At 38.4% G+C, this 18,754-nt stretch overlaps 1 protein-coding gene across 4 annotated transcripts in view; it reads left to right on the forward strand.

The window, feature by feature from the left end:
• Window positions 1–694: 694 nt before the first annotated feature.
• chd1 (chromodomain helicase DNA binding protein 1) overlaps window positions 695–18,754 on the forward strand; it is a 181,755-nt gene continuing 163,695 nt past the window's right edge. The window contains exons 1-2 of one of the 4 annotated variants that reach the window (XM_039758926.1): window positions 695–712; window positions 3,528–3,726. In XM_039758926.1, coding sequence (XP_039614860.1) covers window positions 3,674–3,726 — 53 coding nt within the window. In that variant the 5' untranslated portion in view covers window positions 695–712; window positions 3,528–3,673. Of the gene's footprint in view, window positions 713–1,322; window positions 1,638–3,527; window positions 3,727–18,754 lie in introns of those variants that run through there. The other 3 variants (XM_039758928.1, XM_039758925.1, XM_039758927.1) reach the window with 3 other exon arrangements.

The raw sequence follows: 18,754 nt of genomic DNA on the forward strand, positions 1-18,754 counted from the left end.
TTGATCCTTTACTGATGGTCATAGACCTCTAAAGCCATTCCCAGAAGGTTACAAATGACAGATTTCAAACATAGCAGGGAGTATTTTTAGACTATTTCAAGGCCAGTGACTATCCATCCATCCATCCATTATCCAACCCTCTATATTCTAACTACAGGGTCATGGGGGTCTGGTGGAGCCAATCCCAGCCAACACAGGGTGCAAGGCAGTAAACGCACCAGTAACTATGAAAATGTTATTTTTGATCCTTTACTGAGATTCTAGCTATCTATGCACTTATATCAGAGGATGAAAAGGTAAAATTTGTATTACAATTGGGAATATTGCGTATACTTTAAAATTTTAAATTGACACATGTTCATATTTCAAATAGTTGGAGCAAATATTAATTTGTATTATGTACTTCTGCCTCATGAAGTAAATTATTATATTTCATAGGAATCCCCCAAATTGGAGTGGTTTAAGCTAGTCCGAATTTTTACTAATGGCATTGCATAACAAGATCATTCAATAAAAAAAACTATCGTAGTGTGAACGATTACGGACGCAACAGAATGCATTGGAGGTGGAGGGCACAGTGTCTTTGCAAGGACACAAATTGGCCTAAGAATTGAAAGCAGCTAATATACAGGATGAAAATGCACAAAACCAGAAGAATGCCATGCCAACGGACCTGTATAAAGCGGAGCAGTTAACTGAATTCGCAAAAGCAGTAAAGTTATATCAATCGCTACAGAATTATGTTCAGTTACAAGTTTGCTAAAACAGTGTAGCGTTGTCAGTTTAAAAAATTTCCAGGGTGCTCACATTTTAAGCTTGGATTTTTACATCTACTTTTGAATCATTCAAGCGTTGGCAAAACTATCTACCTTAACTACAGATGCGGTTCTAATTTCTGTTAAAACTTTCATTTGATTTTTTTTTTAGCTCAGCTTGCTAAGTCAGACTGATCTGCAGCGACCAGGACGCGTCACCATCGGCTATAGTGTTTAATTTGAACGCGCCATTAGATGCATGGGGAGACGCACGCATGTAAAGAGTATCGATGGCACAGCCCAGGCAGATCCGTCAGAAACGTAAAAGGCATTGGCAGTTACCTTCTAATAACAGCGTTGACTCGACTTCTAAATACTCTAGTGGATTGTGGTAAAACGACGCGTCTATAATGCTGTAGAGTGTAGATTTTCTGACGCGGAAGGTCTCCGAGGATACAGCAGCGATTAAAAAAAACGAAACATTGCTTTCGCTTTTAGGTTCCTGCACATCCCAGTGAGGAGGAAGGCCCATTTACATGAGCCAAGGCGGCAATGGATCCAATGTACATGGCCTCCACGCTGCTGCTGCAGCCAATGGTTTTTCTAAGTGTGCCGCGACGATTGTTTCCAGGACCGTCTTATTGTGCCAACTCCTCCCGCCTCAAATGTGTACGCGAGAGTGTGTAAAGTGAATGAGCGGCCGAGCTCGAGTCCCTGACGTCACTGCCCGGGGTTTCCACACAGTTAGCTGGAGGCGTCATGGCGGAGGCCGGCAGATAGCTTGGACCCGCGACTAATCCACAATACAAACAACTCGCGCGTTGATTCACAAAGTTCGGTTTTTGGCCTGGAATAACTTTGGCGGATTTGGGACGTTTTAAGGTAAGAGGGCTGTTAGCAGGTGGAAGCTTTCCTTTCGCTTGCGTGAGCAGATAAATTCCAACCGGAGGCTAAAGTGAGGGGTTAAGTAGAGCTTCGCGACGGGACCTGTCGTAGGAAACGAGGAACATTGTTCTTAAAAAAGGAGCCAAGGACGCCGACCTATTTACTCCACGGAGTTACAGAAAGTAATCGATTAGAGAAGGGGGTTCGAGGAGCAGTTGGCCTCAGCAGAAGACTGTACGTTGCATCAGTAGCGTATCGGAGATCCGCCAGTACTATAGTTGTTCAAAGACACTTTCTGTAAAGAAGTGTCTTGTGAAGGATGTCAAAGTCAAAGTGTATCCAGTGAGCAAGACGCTTGAAGAACACAGGGATGTATGAAATGTGACTTCATTCTCAGTCCGTGCGTTTTGGTGTTTAAAAGTGAGGTCGGCAGATATTTGTGGGCAAGGTTTCGCATTCAGTGCAGTGGCCGGTCGGCTGCGGGCCGAAACTGTAGCCGGGAGAGCATGGCAAACTTCCCGTGGAAATCCTTTTCAGAGTAAACCGAAAACGCTTGGTTTTCCATTTTCTCGCCTTTAACTCTGCGGCTCACCCCGTTTTGACTGAGGTATCCTAGAGCAGACGGATACAGAACTGTGGACTTTCGTCCCGTTACCCAAAGGGGGCAGGCAACTTACATTCTGCCGACGAGAGAGACTATGTTGCAAGGATCTTTGTTCAGGAAAGGCCGCTTGGAAGACGGCTAGTAGACACGCTACAAGGCCTCGGATCAGGGCCTTTGCAGTCGACGGGGGAGGGGGAGAGTAATTGGTGGAAGAGACAAGAGAAGGGGAATAAGACTACAGATCGCTCCCTCGCTCTGACTACACCTGGTCACTTTGCCTTTAGCTGTTTATGTTAATATTGTTTCATGTGGTGCGCTATATATCTGTACCTGAAAAGTACCCACCGAGTAAAAGGAACAAAAGATCGGAGACGTAGATGTTTTAGTTGAGTAAAAGCACAATCGAAATGTTTCTCGTGGAAAAATATACTGATAGTACGGGTTATGCAGCGCGTGGTTCAGACGGTGAGCGATAAACGGCATCATCTGTCAGTTCAGTGTAAGCATGCTTTGTGTTTTGTATTTTGTTTCGGTGATGGTATAAGCAAGTATCGGGCCGTTGAGCCATGTTGCGATTTTCAGGAAATAAAACCTTCAACAAAGATTCGACACCTGTCTTGGTCGTGACTCGCTCGCATTCTCTGAACGGAGTTCGGAAGTGTGTGTAGAAAGCCTGTCAGGGTGGTGTATACAAACTCGTCTGCCAGGAAATTGTCACCGGCCTTCGTACATAATCACTGCTCCCTGATACTGCCTGAAGTACAGGCGAGTTTAAAAGTGAAACTGTGAACCACCACACGATAGCAAACTTTACAGCGATTCGAAGTTTGTCTCGCATGCTCTTCAGTGCTGTGAATAAAGTCGACGGTTTGAATGTTGTATATTAAGCTAAAGTGAACTGATGATCTAACGTGGTTGTAAAAGCTTTTATACTCATAATACTGACCAGCCAAATGGATGCTGATGGAGTTAGTTTTAACGTTTTATTTCTACTCTGTTTCGTTATATATTGCACGAGTAAAGCACGTTTAATCTTTCCCAATTTTTATTAGCCTTAAGTTTTGTAATGTTTCTTAAGGTACTCAACAGTCCACTCCCTTCAATTCTATTAAAATAGTTTTTCTTTTGATTGCTTACTTCAGAGCTAGTATAATAGCAGTTACATTTTGTTTTAAAACAGAGGTACGCTCCATCGCATCTTAAAGGTTCAAGTTGTAGACGTTGAACCATTTAGTTTTGTAAGGTGTTCAGCGGGCTTATTTGCTAATTTTGTTTTTCTTCAGTTAAATAGGCGCTTGTGGATTTTTGAGATTGGAGAGGGAGCAACTTAATGAACATCAAATCAAATACTGAAGGCTGGATTTTTAGATAACATCAGTTTCCTTCTGCAAGGGAAGACTTTTATTTCATTATTGTGACCAACCTGGAAATGGATGGACACAGTGACGAGGACAGTGTGAGCAACAGCAGTGGCGATTCTAGGTAACAAGTCTGACTGATCAGTTTATCCTTTAAAGCTATTAATGTTGGTGTATATTTATGTGTTTGTTTGCGTGTATGTGTGTATATATGTGTATATATATATATATATAATAAAGAAGTGTGCTTTTAAGAAATACTTTAATTGCTGTTTGTTTGGAAAGTGGCAAAGTAAAAAAAAAAAAAACCTTTTAAAGGGGAAAGATTGATCTACATGCTAACATAAATTTGCCAAATTTGTTTTATCTTTCATAAAACCCCCAATTTTGTGTGTTTTAAGATTGTAAAGTTTGAATACATTTGTTAAAAAACATTTTTAGAGCCTGTTTTTTTTTTTTGCAAAACATTCAGCGGGTTGGAAGATGGATGGATGGATCTTAAGTGAGTAGAAAGGAATGGTCATGGTAACAATAGTGCTTGCCAATAATATAACAAGGGTAAATAATCCCTGTAAAACACAGTCACATGTTTGCTGTTTTGAAATATCTTGGGAATGCTAAAGAAGCTGCTTTGCATCAGTTTTTTTTTTTTTTGTTTTAGTTAGGCACAAAAAGTCCTGCATGATTTAAGTCTATTATAGCACAGCACAAATCAGCAGGAACAAGTGTGAGCATTATCCGAAAATCAAGAAGCGTAGAAGTACAGACTTCCAAATTAAATATGTGAAACTTTGTCCGTTCTCAGCATTTTGGCAGTAATTTCTCAGAGCTAAATTAAAATCGATTATGTTTATCATTCATGTTGAATGAGCAAAAATGTAATTGGATGACGAAGAAAAATTCCATTGGTTATTTGTAGCATAGTAGAAATATGGCAGTATATTTGTTTGTGAGATTGAAAAAGAGGAGAGTTTATTAAATGTTGTGTAGTGTATATTTTTACTCTTGTTAATCACCAAAAAGGTTAGCAAGAATGAATTTAATTCAACAGAATGTTAATAGTTTATAGTAATTTGTCAATATGTCTTTCCAAAACAAAGTATTATTTCTTAAGAGATGATACAAGCTTGTGTTAGTCTTACGGAGTAGATTTCAGAATGTCTAGCATGACCCTGTATCTACCATCAAAGTTCAACCTTGGCAAGACATGCCCAATGGCAGTTTTTACGTTTTCAAATTTTGTGTGAGCTAGCATATTTCTGTATAACCGACAACCATGTTAAATCTGTGTGTTGTGTATAGATAGAGATAGATAGATATATATATATATATATATATATATATCTATATATATATATATATATATATATATCTCTATCAATTGTCAACTGATATATTTCAATAGATGCAATTATTTTGAAAACTAAACTGTTTGTACTGCAGCAAAATTAAAAATTGTAACACACACATTTTTAACCAAAGTGACAATTTTTAATTTTGCTGCAGTACAACGGCAGTTTTCAAAATAATTGCATCTACTGACAGTTGACTAATTTTTTTAACTGGGTGTTTATTGATGTAGTATTCACTACAGGGGTGCGGAAATCCAACGCCCGACTCATCCGACACTGGTAAATTGACCGTCGGACAAGCGTGTTTCCTGGTTTCAGTTGTCCACGGACAAGTGCAATTTTTTGGAGAAAAAAGAATTAAATGTGCAGTGCAGGGCACATTTTTATCACTGCTTTCAAATTAACATTTACGTATGTACTTCGTGCGGAAACAGTCTACTTAGGTATGTTCTTCATGTCTCAAATTGGTATTCAATATTGTTTACAAAATGGTGGCTGATTTTTCAAAGGGGAAGCACTCTTGTGGTCTTACATAAGTATTTTACCCTACTATTTACACGCTTAGAGATGCGGTCATTTTTTTCATGCCGACATTACGATGTAATTTGATGATTTTTCATTATAATCGATAACTTTTATATATTATTGATAAAATTTAATTTTTTCTACATAAAAATGTGGTCATTTCACCTACAATGCAATTGTTTTCGCCACATAAAGCTTGTTAGGCATTTGATCTTTCCTGAAATTTGTGATTTCGTATAGGTTGTGATATATTGAGGAGTTAAGAAATTTATTGCATGACATCAATTTTGATGAACTGTCTATAGATCGTTTTTGATTAGAGAATATTTCATATAAAACAAGTTGGTTTCGCGCTGTCAGTTTATTAAAAATAAAGAAAACATTCTAACAGTTTCCAAATGTTATGAAATATCAATAAAAATCTTCACTCGGACGCGATTATTTTTTTTCCCGACAACATCGGTAATATTTACTTCTTTGGAAATGTACCGTCTTGCGGTATTTCGAATACATCATTAGGAATTACCTGCATAACCCATAATGCGCTGTGGTAAGCACGTTGTTCTCGCTATATGCGTGTTGTTGAAACTGAAGCAAATAGCATCGCAGATGAGAAAATGGATCATTTCTTGATCAAAACTGGCACAACAGGCCTTGAAAAACCTAAGGAAGCGTAGTAAGGCCACTGTGGAAAAAAATACGGACACGGTGAAGACAAAAAAATGGAAATTTTGAGATTAAAGTCGACATGTTTATTTTGTCAGTAGAATGTCACAAACTAAATTTCATCTTAACATGAATGTTTCATTTACTAGATTTTCTCAAACTCTGTCATAAATTAATGTAGCACATTAAATGCTTTATATTAAGTGTTCCCCGACCCAGTTGTTAATCTCTGCGCGCTTCTTAAACTGACTTTCTCTTGCAGTGAGAGGTGCCGGCAGCAATCGCCGCACATTGACTTCATGATATTCCTGCTCAATGAACATTCAGGATGCTAAGATAAATACTTTATCTTTTTCACGATGAAATGCATTAAAGCATGTATTAGACATGGGTGGCGTGACTGTTGTAGTGCTGCTCCCTTACATTAAGGGGTTCTCAGGTCTACGTTCAGTGTAGAGAAGTTTATGGCAGGTGTGACGAGGCTCCAAAAAACTGGATATTTGAATGAGTATCGCACAGGTTTAACTGAAATATTGTGTAAATGTTGGGTTCGTGATCTGGAGGTCGGAGATACGAACGCAGAATTCAATGGACGTTTTTCTGAGCAGGCTTTCTTTATTGCATGTTTGTTGTGTCTATCGTACGTCCTAAACCCCCAGTTCCTAGGCTTTGTCTTTCTCCGTATAACCAATCACCACACGATAAACGTCTTTGTGAAATTAAAACTAGTTATAAACCTTGACCTCCGTTTTCAGAACTTTAAAAACAATTTTCGTTATACATGTTTAATTAGGCCATCCATTCAGAGGTCTAAGCTTATAACTAGTTTTAATTTCACAAATACGTTTATAGTGTGGTCATTGGTTATGTGCAGAATGAAAAAGGACAGGAACTGGGGGTTTAGTACGTCGGATAGAGACAGGAGTCTAAAAGTAAGAAAAAAGTTGGTTCAATTGAAAAAGCGTTTTCTAAAGCTGAACACTCGAAGGGTTGAGGATTATGCTAGGCTGTTCAATACTGCTTCTTTAGAAGAGTTTGACCCATGACCAGCTGTGGAATTCTGGCTGTCACCTGACAACAGGCACTTCACTCATAAAAACCTGAAAAGTCATCAGCATCCACTTCTGCGGGAACATCAGTCCAGGAACCAAGCAGTTCAGCTCAAGCAGAAATGAACAGCATTCAGCCCATGCTGACTGAGATGGTAAAGATTCTTGGGGGAGAAGATGTTGCAAGACAAAAGCTGAAGAACATGGCAGAAAATGAATCAGGACAGTGTTCTGTTATGTAACTGTAATATATGAAAAAAAAAACTAGTGTAGCTATAATAAAGGCATTGTTTATTAGCCAGTTAAAATAAGGGAATCTTTTATATAATGTTCTAGAGCAAGGTGGCAAAATACTACTCCCTGAAAGAACTTTTTTCAGTTTTAAAATGGAAGGCAGTTTTGGTATCAATAAAAAGAGATCAGAAAAAATAAAAAAAACATTTTTCACTTTTGTTATTTGTTTATGGGCAAGTGAATTTAACTGGCGGACAAGTGGATTTTCTAAGTTTACTTGTCCGTGGACAAGTATAAACAAATTTTATTTCCACACCCCTGCACTAGTCAGCCAGTAATAGTATTTTATGACCTTATTATACAGCCAGTCAATCATACAGTTACCATGAATTTTATTTATTTTTTTTTTTTTAAATATGTTACTGGTAAACACAATGAGTCAAAAAAGCCTGACGCCTAAGCACCAAAGATTAAAGATTAAAAAATGACAACATGGTAGCACAGTGATTAGGTTTAAAATTGAACAGTGAATTCTTTTAGTGTGGATGTCATGTTCATGTCATTCCAGAGATATTTGTGTTGCGTAAAGTCATGACACTAAAGTGTCCCCATACAAGTAAGTGTTTCTGTGGATTATCCTTACTGGTGCACTGCCCAAGGTTGGGTCTTGCTTTCCACCAGGGACTTTTGGGACTGAGGTCTGGCTCTTGTGACACTTTAGTTTAGGTGGGTGAGATAATGGATCCACAGACAACAGGGCCACCGTTTAGGATGTCATTAGATCTTGGAAGGTGTTGTGTTTTTTGTAGGTGTTATAACTGGCTATGCTAGGTTTAGTTTTTTGGTGTACAATCGGTGCTTTAATTTGCTAATGAGTAAAGCCTTGTAGTAAATGTTTTAAGTACAGTATGTATGCAAAGTCAATCTTTTTTGATTGCCTAAACAACGTTTGGAATATGGCGCAGCGGGAAACTGTTTACGGGAGACCTTTTTCACTGCTACACCGCTAAATACATGCAACAGAGTGCATGTCTTCTATGCATGTGTTAGTGAAGGTGTTGCACAGGGGTTCTTTTTCAATGCTACACCGCTATACACATGCAACGGAGTACATGCGGTAGTAGAGGTATTGCGCAGTGAAAATGGACAGAAAATTCTGAAGCTGTAGCAGACGATAAAGTTGAACATGACACAGAAGAACTTTTGCTGGAAAAATGAGTCACGTCTGTTGTCTGAAGATACTTTGGATTTAAAAGGTCAGATGTGGACCATTATGTTCAAATGTGTGAATACTGTTTCTATACTACTGGATAATACTGCAAGCCAAGTTGTAATTGTTTTATTTTTTTAAATACTGTGTAATGTACCTGGGTACTGTGTAATAGTATGACATGTCGACTTTATTATCGACATTTCCATTTTAATATCAATGCTTTATTCTCGTAATTTGTTATTAAAATAGAACATTGTAAACTAAATCTTAAAATGAATATTTAATGTACTAGATTTTCTCAAACCTCGTCATAAGTTATGTAGCACATTAAATGCTTTGTGTTAAGTGTTCCCAGAGCCATGTTAATCGCTACTGCTTCTTAAACTGACTTCCTCTTGCACTAAGAGGAGGCTTTGGCAGTACACAGAATACATTAATTTTATGATATGCTAAGATAAATACTTGATATAATTTTCATAATGAAATGCATTAAAGCATGTATTAATCATGTGGGGGCATGGTGGCGTGGCCTCGCAGCAATGGGGCCCCAGGTGTTCCTTGCTTTGAATTTGCAAGTTTTTCTAGTGGGTTTACTTGGCGTGATTCAGTTTCCTTTTAAAGTCATGTAGGATGTGTGGTTGTGTTACATACACTAGCAGGGTTAATGGAGTGTATTGCTCGTATTCACCCTGCGATGTGCTGGCGCCCCGTTCCGGATTTGCTCCTGCCTCGCACACAATGCTTGCTGGGATTGGCGCAACCCTGAATGGACGGTATAGTTAAACTTGTATAACGAAGAGTGTTTTTTTTATAAAAGTTCTGAACACTCTGTGGTTTTAAGTTTTATAACTAGTTTTAATTTCACAAAGACGTTATTGTGTGGTGGTTGGTTATGTGGAGAAAGAAAAAGGAAGGATAGGAACTGGGGCTTTGGTACGTCAGACAGACAACATGCAGGCAATAAAGAAAGCCTGCTCAGTAGAACATTCATTGAATTCTGTGTTCGTGTCTCCGAACATCAGATCACAAAACCAACATTTACGCAATATTTCAGTTAAACCTGTGTGATACCCATTCATATATACAGTTTTTTGGAGCCTTGTCACACCTACCATAAAGTTCTCTACACTGAACATAGACCTGGGCACCCCTTACTGTGAGGGAGCAGCACTACTGCCACACTACCGTGCCTGTTGAATACCTGCTTTAATGCATTTCATCCTGAAAATGATATCAAGTATTTATCTTGGCGTTTTAAATGTTCAGAGAGCAGGAATATCATGAAGTGAATGTATTCTGTGCGGCGATCGCTCCTTGCGCCTCCTCTTGGTGCGAAGGAAGTCAGTTTAAGAAGCGCGTACAGTGATTAACAACTGGATCGAGGAACACTTAACACAAAGCATTTAATGTGCTACATTAACTTATGATGGGGTTTGAGAAAATCTAAATTAAACATTGATTTTAGGATGAAGTTTAGTTTCTGACATTCTACTTTAATTTTAAAATAAACTATATAAGCTATACCACAAATAGCATTATAAATGCTAGTTGCAGTTTTATTATTTATGTATATAGCTTAGCTTGAAGCAAGGTCCATATTAATGCCGTTCGCCTTAATGATGGTTTAGTTGGTAAAGATGTCATCACCAAGTTGCACTTGTTTTATTTTTATTTGGTGAATACTGTACTGTGTAATGCACCTGGGCTTGAAGTAATAGTATTATTACTGGAAGTTGCACTATTATTTATTTTATTATTATTTATTAGTTTAAATATTATGCAGTTTAATGATTCTAAAGTTGTTTAAAATGTCACTTTAACGTGTCGGCGGACAGAGATTGTTAACATTAACTGAAAGTGTAGTTGGTTTATAAAAAATATTTACTCTTTATTCCTTTTCTAAGACATGTTCAGTGCAGTACAACTTTTGACGAGCACCTTTTGATATTTTACGAAGTCTAAATATCTCTTTGGGTGGTTGAAAATATGTTGTCAAAATTTTAGTTTAAGTTGTTTGCAAAATTTGTTCAATAAAAAGGTTCTATATTTTGACTGCAGCTGTCATGCAATGTGATTCCTTCTCTTCATTAGTGCCACCCCCTTGAAAAGTATCACTTTATGGGGCCATGCAAACCTGTATTAATACTTGTGTGCACATTAAAATTTGTACAATGTACAATCCTCATGACAGTGGAATAGGTTATTCTTAGCCAGTCTACTGCAGTAATTGCAGTGGAAAATGCGATTAACTTCCACTCAGGAAAAAATACCGTCCAATACCGTGAAACTGATATAATTTTATAAAAAACCGTGATAGAATTTTGGTCATGCCGCCCAGCACTAGCGACTAGTTATTTTAACCAAATTCTGAAAAACTATAGTCTCGTTATTTTTTTTTATTTTTATTTTTATTTTTTTTAATATTTGTTAGTTCAGTTTATTTTAGGAAAGTTTGAACTTTACCAAGAGAGAATTCTGTGATGATTCGTGTCTCCTTTTTGGCCCTGATTGACACTGTTATTTGCAAGACCTACCCACCGGTTTCATGAAATGTTGGTACATCGTATACATGCTTGTTACAACTCTATGGGGGCATGCCAGCCACCTAACCCGACACAAACAGACACACACCAGAGGCACACTTACAAAAGCTTATGCTTTTTCTTTTCTGCACAGCACATAGTGCACAAATCGCCACAAATAGCTCAGTCCTTTTCTTCCTTTCCCTCTACAGTAATCCCTCCTCGATCGTGGGGGTTGCGTTCCAGAACCCCCCCGTGATAGATGAAAATCTGCGAAGTAGAAACCATATGTTTGTATAGTTGTTTTTATATATTTTAAGGCCTTATAAACTCTCCCACACTGTTAACATTATTAGAGCCCTCTAGACATGAAATAACACCCTTTAGTCAAAAGTTTAAACTGTGCTCCATGACAAGACAGAGATGACAGTTCTTTCTCACAATTAAAAGAATGCAAATATATCTTCTTCTCTTCAGGAGCAGAGAATTTCCGAGAGAGAGAGGTGTGTGCTTGCAAAGAAAAGCAAACAATCAAAAAATCAATACGTGTGCTTTTAAGTTTGCTGAAGCACCGCAATAAGACGGCATTTTTTAGAGGAGCGTCAGTATCTTCTAAGCAAACAGCCTCTCTGCTCACATCTCTGTCGGGCGCAGAGAACGTCAGAGAGAGAGAGAAAGTGTGAGATTAAAGCAAACAATCAAAAAATCAATAAGTGTGCTTTTGGAAGCACCTCGATAAAACGGCATTTCTTAGAGGCGCGTCCCTATCTACTAGGCAAACAGCACCTCTGCTCACACCCCCTCCGTCAGACGCAGAGAATGTCAGAGAGGGTGAGAGAGAGGCAGAGACAAGCAAACAATCAAGCACCGCGCGGGAAGCATATCTTATAGCATTGAGGAGTTTTAGTTAATATGTAATACGTGCTCTGATTGGGGAGCTTCTAAGCCATCCGCCAATAGCGTCCCATGTATGAAATCAACTGGGCAAACAAACTGAGGAAGCATGTACCATAAATTAAAAGGCCCATTGTCCGCAGAAATCCGCAAACCAGCGAAAAATCCATGATATACATTTAGATATGCTTACATTTAAAATCTGCGATAGAGAGAAGCCGCGAAAGTCGAAGCGCAATATAGCGAGGGATTACTGTATTCTCTCTCCTTTTCTCTCTTCTGCTGTCTCTACTCCTTCTTTTGCAAGCTCTGTCCTCCATCTCCCGACTCCAACTCCTCGAATGGAGCGAGGCGACCCCTTTTATATTGCACCCGGATGTGCTCCAGGTGCTTGTTGATGGTCTTCCTGCAATACTTCCTGGTGTGGCAGAAGTGCTGCATGGGCACACTGAAGCACTCCGGGTGTGCCTGGGTTCTCTTACGGCAGAACTTCCTGGTGTGGCAGAAGTGCTGCAGTCCAGGGCTTAAGAAATGTCCAGGCCCTGACACCCACCAGGATGGCTGCCCTCGTGTTCCAGGAGAGATATGCTCCTCTCCCCTGGTTTATTATTGAATACCTTTATTACTTTACAAACATTTGCAATTATAAGATATATATTGACATCATTAGCTGGTTAAAAACTTACGGTAATGCCTAATTATTGAGAAAATTTCATTGACCTTTCAGTTGTCACAAAATCCTAGGGATCTTATGTATAAAACATTGCATAGATTCCATACTAAAATTTTGCTTACATTAGAAAGGCAAACATTGTGTATGCAGGAAAAAAAAAGATTTATAAATTTGTACGTACTTTAGTTGTCACTCCAAGTTCTTTAATAAATCTCAAGTGAATTTAAAACTATGCCCTTATGTATGCACTTCTAGCCATTCCTCATCACCTCTCACATCTCATGACCTAAAAGAGGCCAATTTGGAATTTTCATAACCTAAGCACCATACGAATTTAGCAGTGTTCCTGAGCAAAGTGTATACCCTCAAACCATGAGAGAACACAAAAATCTTGGTAAATGTGAACTTGAGGTATTAGTGACATTTGGTGGGGTTTAATGAGTGGCTATGGGAGCCTGCTCCCCACAATGTGTGCACTATGTCAATAAAGTAAAGCTCAAATAAGGGTATTATTTCCTTAATTTTAAAGCCACAATAAATGTAAATATTTGGTAGTGCTGCTGCCTTGTAGTAAGGAGGAGTCTGAGAAGCGCATCCTGGTTGCTCTCTGTGTGACATTTGTACATGGGTTATTGTGGATTTGGTGTGGCTTCCTTACACAGACCAAAGAGTTAGGTGAATTGGCATTGTTAAATTGTCCCCTTGTCGGGTGGTTGCAGTCCGGAGGAGGGGGGCGGGGGGTTTTGGGGGGTATTGGTGGTGTGTGTGTGTGTGTTCACCCTGTGATAATCCGGTAGCATGTTCATAGGTGGTTCTTGCCTGTACCAGTTGCATGCTAGTATAGGCTCCTGTTGTCCTTGCCATAGATAAGCAGGTTTAGAGGATGGGTAGATCAACAAATACAACAAATATAGTATGTCCTGCCCAATTTATCTTTCATTTGCATGTCACCAGTACTTAAACAGAAAAAGAAATACTCTTCAATTACAGGTTAGTTCAATGATTCAGAGGTGTATATTCGTCCTGAATATGTTGTATTCATTGTTTTCATCATGTACAAGCTGCTTTCAGCAAAACAACTTTTCAGGAGTTGGTACAAGCGATTAAAATATTTGGTTGCAGCTTGTGCCTGTCTGTACAAACTGTGGCAAGACCAGGGCTGGGGAGTCAGGGTCATGGAGTTGAAATAGGAAGCAATTATTTTCTTATAGGAGTTGGTGTTTTTAAAATAGACTGACTAAATTTACTGGTTAAATGTAAATTGTAACATTGTGTTAAAATTTCCTATTTTACATATACTAATATAATCTTTTTTTAGTTGTGTAAATAGTCTTTTGTTTATTGTTATTTATTGTTTGTTACTGCTTTAATAAATATAAAAAAGCCACAGCGGCATCACTACTGCCTTTAAACCCAAACTTAAACAACATTAATTTATATAGCACATTTTCAAACAGTAGTATAGCTCAAAGTGCTTTACAAGGCGACAAAGAGACAGTTACAAGAACAAAGAAATGATTAAGATAATAATAAATAAAGAATAAGTAACAACAAAATAATGTCAAATTCCTGGGAGGGCGGAAAAAAATCTCCAGTTAAGGTGGAAGGGGAAAAAAAACAATCTGTAGGGGTTCCAAGGTTAAAATACCACTCCGCCCCATCCTGGCATTCTACCTAATTTAAATTTTCCTAAATCAGTCCTGTTTGTTTTCATACTTCATATGATAAGATACTAATGATGTTGGTCTCGTTGACACATGAGACACCTGCCTTCATACCATCATCTCAGGGGGCAGCATGGTGCCTTAATCGGACAGTGATGGTGTAACCAGTAACAGTGCTAAAACTGGTGGGGTGTGTCCAGATTTTCTTTTTTTAGCTAAGACTATGGCTACTGCATCCTACACTAATTGCAATCAATTTGTCTTTCTTAGGTAGTCCTGTTAGGACTGCATTACAGTAATCTAGTCTTTCAGCGTCTTGTAAAGTTATGAGGTCTATCTTTTGCTGTATTTTTTAACACCAGCATCCCTGAAGCCTACTAAAAAAGTAGATCATCAGCATCTTTGCAAATTTGTCAATCGGCACGGGCAGCAAGCAGCCTGCTATCCCGTCCTCCACCAATGCAGCTGAAGTGAGACGCAAAGTCCTCAGAGCTGAAGTCTGTTTATCTGGGTGGGAAGTGCCTTGAGTTGTATAGGGTAAATTAATATAACGTTATTTGGAATACATACCTTTCATGTGTGTTCCATTTCTACAATCTGGATAAATATAGGATGACAGGAATTGCGAGGCAAGAAATGTTGAACACATAACTAAAACTTATTTTCTGTATAACTGATAAAATGTTGACATGAAATGTAAAATGTGTGAAGACTGAAGTTCAGATATCAAAAAAAATACTTTAATGAAAGGTATAACAAAACAAATGCAACTTTATTCAAGGATATAACCAAAGAAAAAGAAATTATTCAATTTATAAATTGCTGTCAATATGTAAAAACCAAAGCCCATTTATCAGTCACACATCTGGGTTAGAGGTAAGAATGGCTGCTTCTAAATCAAGATGTTGCAGGTTCGATCCCAGATCTTCCCCACTTTTTCTGTTTTGACTTGTAAGCTGCTGTTGCTACTGTAATATATAAAAAAAACATAGATTTGATTTGAGTCTACAACAACAGGTGTAAGTTTTTGCTACTTGTAAAAGATGTTGCTGAATGGTTATAAGCAGACACACAAATGCTGGTGAATCATGTCTTGGTATCCTGATGTTACTTGATTTTTTTGATTTTCTTTTTTTTTAATTCAGTTTTATTCTTGAATTATTTCAGTAACCACTTGAATGATATCAGATCTTTCTCTGCCTCTCTCATGCATGCACACACATCCATGCAGGAAAATGCAATTATTTGACAACACTGTGTCACTTGAACAGGAGTTGTCATTTGAACATTGTTTTTTTTCGACCTTACGGAATCTTCACATTTCTGGGAATGCAGTCAACATGGCACTGCCAGATCTAAACACTAGTGTGGAGAATTGCACACACACTGAAGTGACGTTAGCAGCAGGTGGAAGTTCCTGTCCCACTTTATAGTGCCAAGCAGAGTTGTGTTGCAGTGCAGCAATTTATTAGCCAGTGAAAGTGACATGAAGAAGTTGTCTGTTATGGTTCTGCCTTTGTCCAGAAACAGCTTTATGACCTCAGTCTTGGAAAGTCTTTATCCCGTGGGAAGACTGGGATCTTTTCCTAAATAGGGAATAGCATTTCACATACACATGCAAATCTGTCATTTTTTTGCACATTCTGCACAGGTGTCTGTCTTGTCAAAGCACAAATTCCACATGATAGTCGGATCGCAAGCTTGCTGGTACAACAAATAATTCTGACCAGGCGCATCGAACACCATGCCAGCTGTGGTCATCGCTGCTTTTGTGAAAAGAATGGAGATAAACGCCATCAACTCACAGAGGGAGAGACAAGTTCGTTGTACCATGTGATCATGACTGAGAGAATAAAACTGAAGAAAAAAAAAAACACTAACTTTGACAAGTAGCAAAAATTTACAACAGGTGTTACAGACTCAAAAATAATGATTGTTTTTATTATGTAATAGTAATAATGACATCCGCTCACTTCTTATAACGGTAAATGCAGGGAAGATCCGGGATCAAATCCGCAGCCTGTTGATTTAGAAGCGGCCATTATTACCCCTACACCAGTCATGCAATTGATATTTGGACTTCGGTTTTTAGATATTCACAGCAACATGTAAATTGAATAATTTCTTTTTCTTTGCTTATGTTCTTGAATAAAGGTGCACTTGTTTTGTTATACCTTCTGTGAAAGTGTTTGATATTTGAACTTCAGTCTTTACACCTTATACATTTCACATCAACATTTTTTAAATTTTAGTTATGTGTTCAATATTTCTTGCCTCACAGTTCCTGTCCTCCTACATTTTTCCAGATTGTTGCAGACACAGAGCACACATGAAATGTATGTATTTCAAATAACGTTATATTATTTACAATATACAACTCAAGGCACTTCACACCTAGATAAACGGACTTGAGCTCTGAGAACTTTGCATCTCACTTAAGCTGCATTTGTGGGGGATGGGATAGCAGGCTGATTGACACATTTGCAAAACAAAGATGCTGATGAGGAGGTGTGAAAGAATTTAAGGTGGCCCAGCATTACGACTTTTTCATAGGCTTCAGGGATTCTAGTGTTAAATCTCGTAATCTGGTTAACGTGTGGTTTAAAATTTAGGTCAGAGATGATAACTCCTAAATTCTTTACCTCTACCTTGATTTTTAAACAAAGGATTGTGTTTATTTAATGCCCTCACTATATTATATCCAAGTTTGCCAATCATTGAGATTTGTTTTTTTCCTTATTTAGTCTGAGAAAGTTAATAATAATAATACATTTTATTTATATAGCACCTTTCCCATGCTCAAGGCACTTCATAGAGTTTAAGAAAGAATGGCAGGGTATACTAAACCAGATAAATAAGTAAAGAAGAGTAAGATAGTAAATTCAGAGAAAAAGCCTAACAGACAACCTAATTTATGGTCTAGCACACACACACAGGTTACATGAGCATCTTGACAGAGGTAAACTGAAAGAAGGGTAATAAAGTCAGAGCTGAAAGCCTTCCTGAACAGATGAGTTTTGAGTTGTTTTTTAAAAGAATTCATGGAGTCAGCTGATCTAATTAATTTCGGTAGGTCATTCCAGAGTCTGGGCGCTATACAGCTGAAGGCCCTGTCACCCATGAAGGTTAGGTTAGTGTGGGGCACGACATGATTGCCAGAATCAGAGGCCCTTAGTGGGTGGACAGGCATATAGTGATGGAAAAGGTCACTAATGTAGTTTGGCGCACGGTCATTTAAGGCTTTATAGGTTATTAGTAGAATTTTATATTCTGTAAGACACAGGGAGCCAGTGAAGGCGAAGCAGGATGGGTGTTATGCGCTCGCTGCTGCTGATCCGTGTAAGAACTCTTGCAGCCGATTTTTGAATAAGCTGGAGCTTTGTTATAAGATTAGAATGGGCACCTGCCAGTAGGGAATTACAATAATTGATGCAGGATGTAATAAAAGCATGGACCGGTTTCTCTGCGTTTTGAAAAGGAGAGGAAGGAGCGAAAACGTGATATGTTATGGAGGTGAAAGTAAGAATGTTTCTTAATGTGATTTATGTGGGCGGAATAAGAAAGGGAAGAATCAAAAATGACACCAAGATTCTTTGCAGTAGAAGCAGGTCTGATGAGATCACCATCAGGATTGACTGGGAAGGAGTCAATTTTATTAAGTTGCACTATAGTCACAATTTGCAGGAGTTCTGTTGCAATTTAATTTTAAAGAGTTCTGCTCCATCCAGGTTTTAATTTCACTGAGGCAAGTTGTGAGCTGAGAAAGCTCTGATGAAGTTCCACTTTTAACATTGAAATAGAGTTGAGTATCATCTAATAACCCATTCCAAAGCTACGAATAATATGGCCAAGGGGAAGCATATAAATACAGAAAAGCAGAGGACCGAGGACAGGGCCCTTTGGTACTCCTTGTATGACTGGCACTATGCTGGACCTGCTGTTGCCAAGACTAACAATCTCTTGCCAATCGGTCAGATAGGACTTGAACCACTGGAAGGCAGTGCCAGAGATACCCAGCATGTTCTCCATTCTGGACAGTAGAATGTCATGTCTGACATTGTCAAATGCTGCACTGAGGTCTAACAGAATTACTATGCTGGTTTGTCCAGAGTCTGCTTCCATAAGCAAATCATTGGTTATTCGAAGAAGAGCAGTTTCACAGCTGTGCTATGCTCTCAAACCAGACTGAAAGGGTTCCATCAAATTATTAGAAGTTAAGTGCAGTTGTAGCTTCCCAACTCAACAACTGTTGACAGAAAAGGTAAGTGGGAAATAGGCCGAAAATTGTTAAGATTGTCAGCATCAAGACCAGACTTTTTTTTAAAATTGGGGTTATAGAAGCGGTTTTAAAAGTGAGCGG

Source organism: Polypterus senegalus, chromosome 7 (assembly GCF_016835505.1).
Source record: "Polypterus senegalus isolate Bchr_013 chromosome 7, ASM1683550v1, whole genome shotgun sequence".
Lineage (NCBI taxonomy): Eukaryota > Metazoa > Chordata > Cladistia > Polypteriformes > Polypteridae > Polypterus > Polypterus senegalus.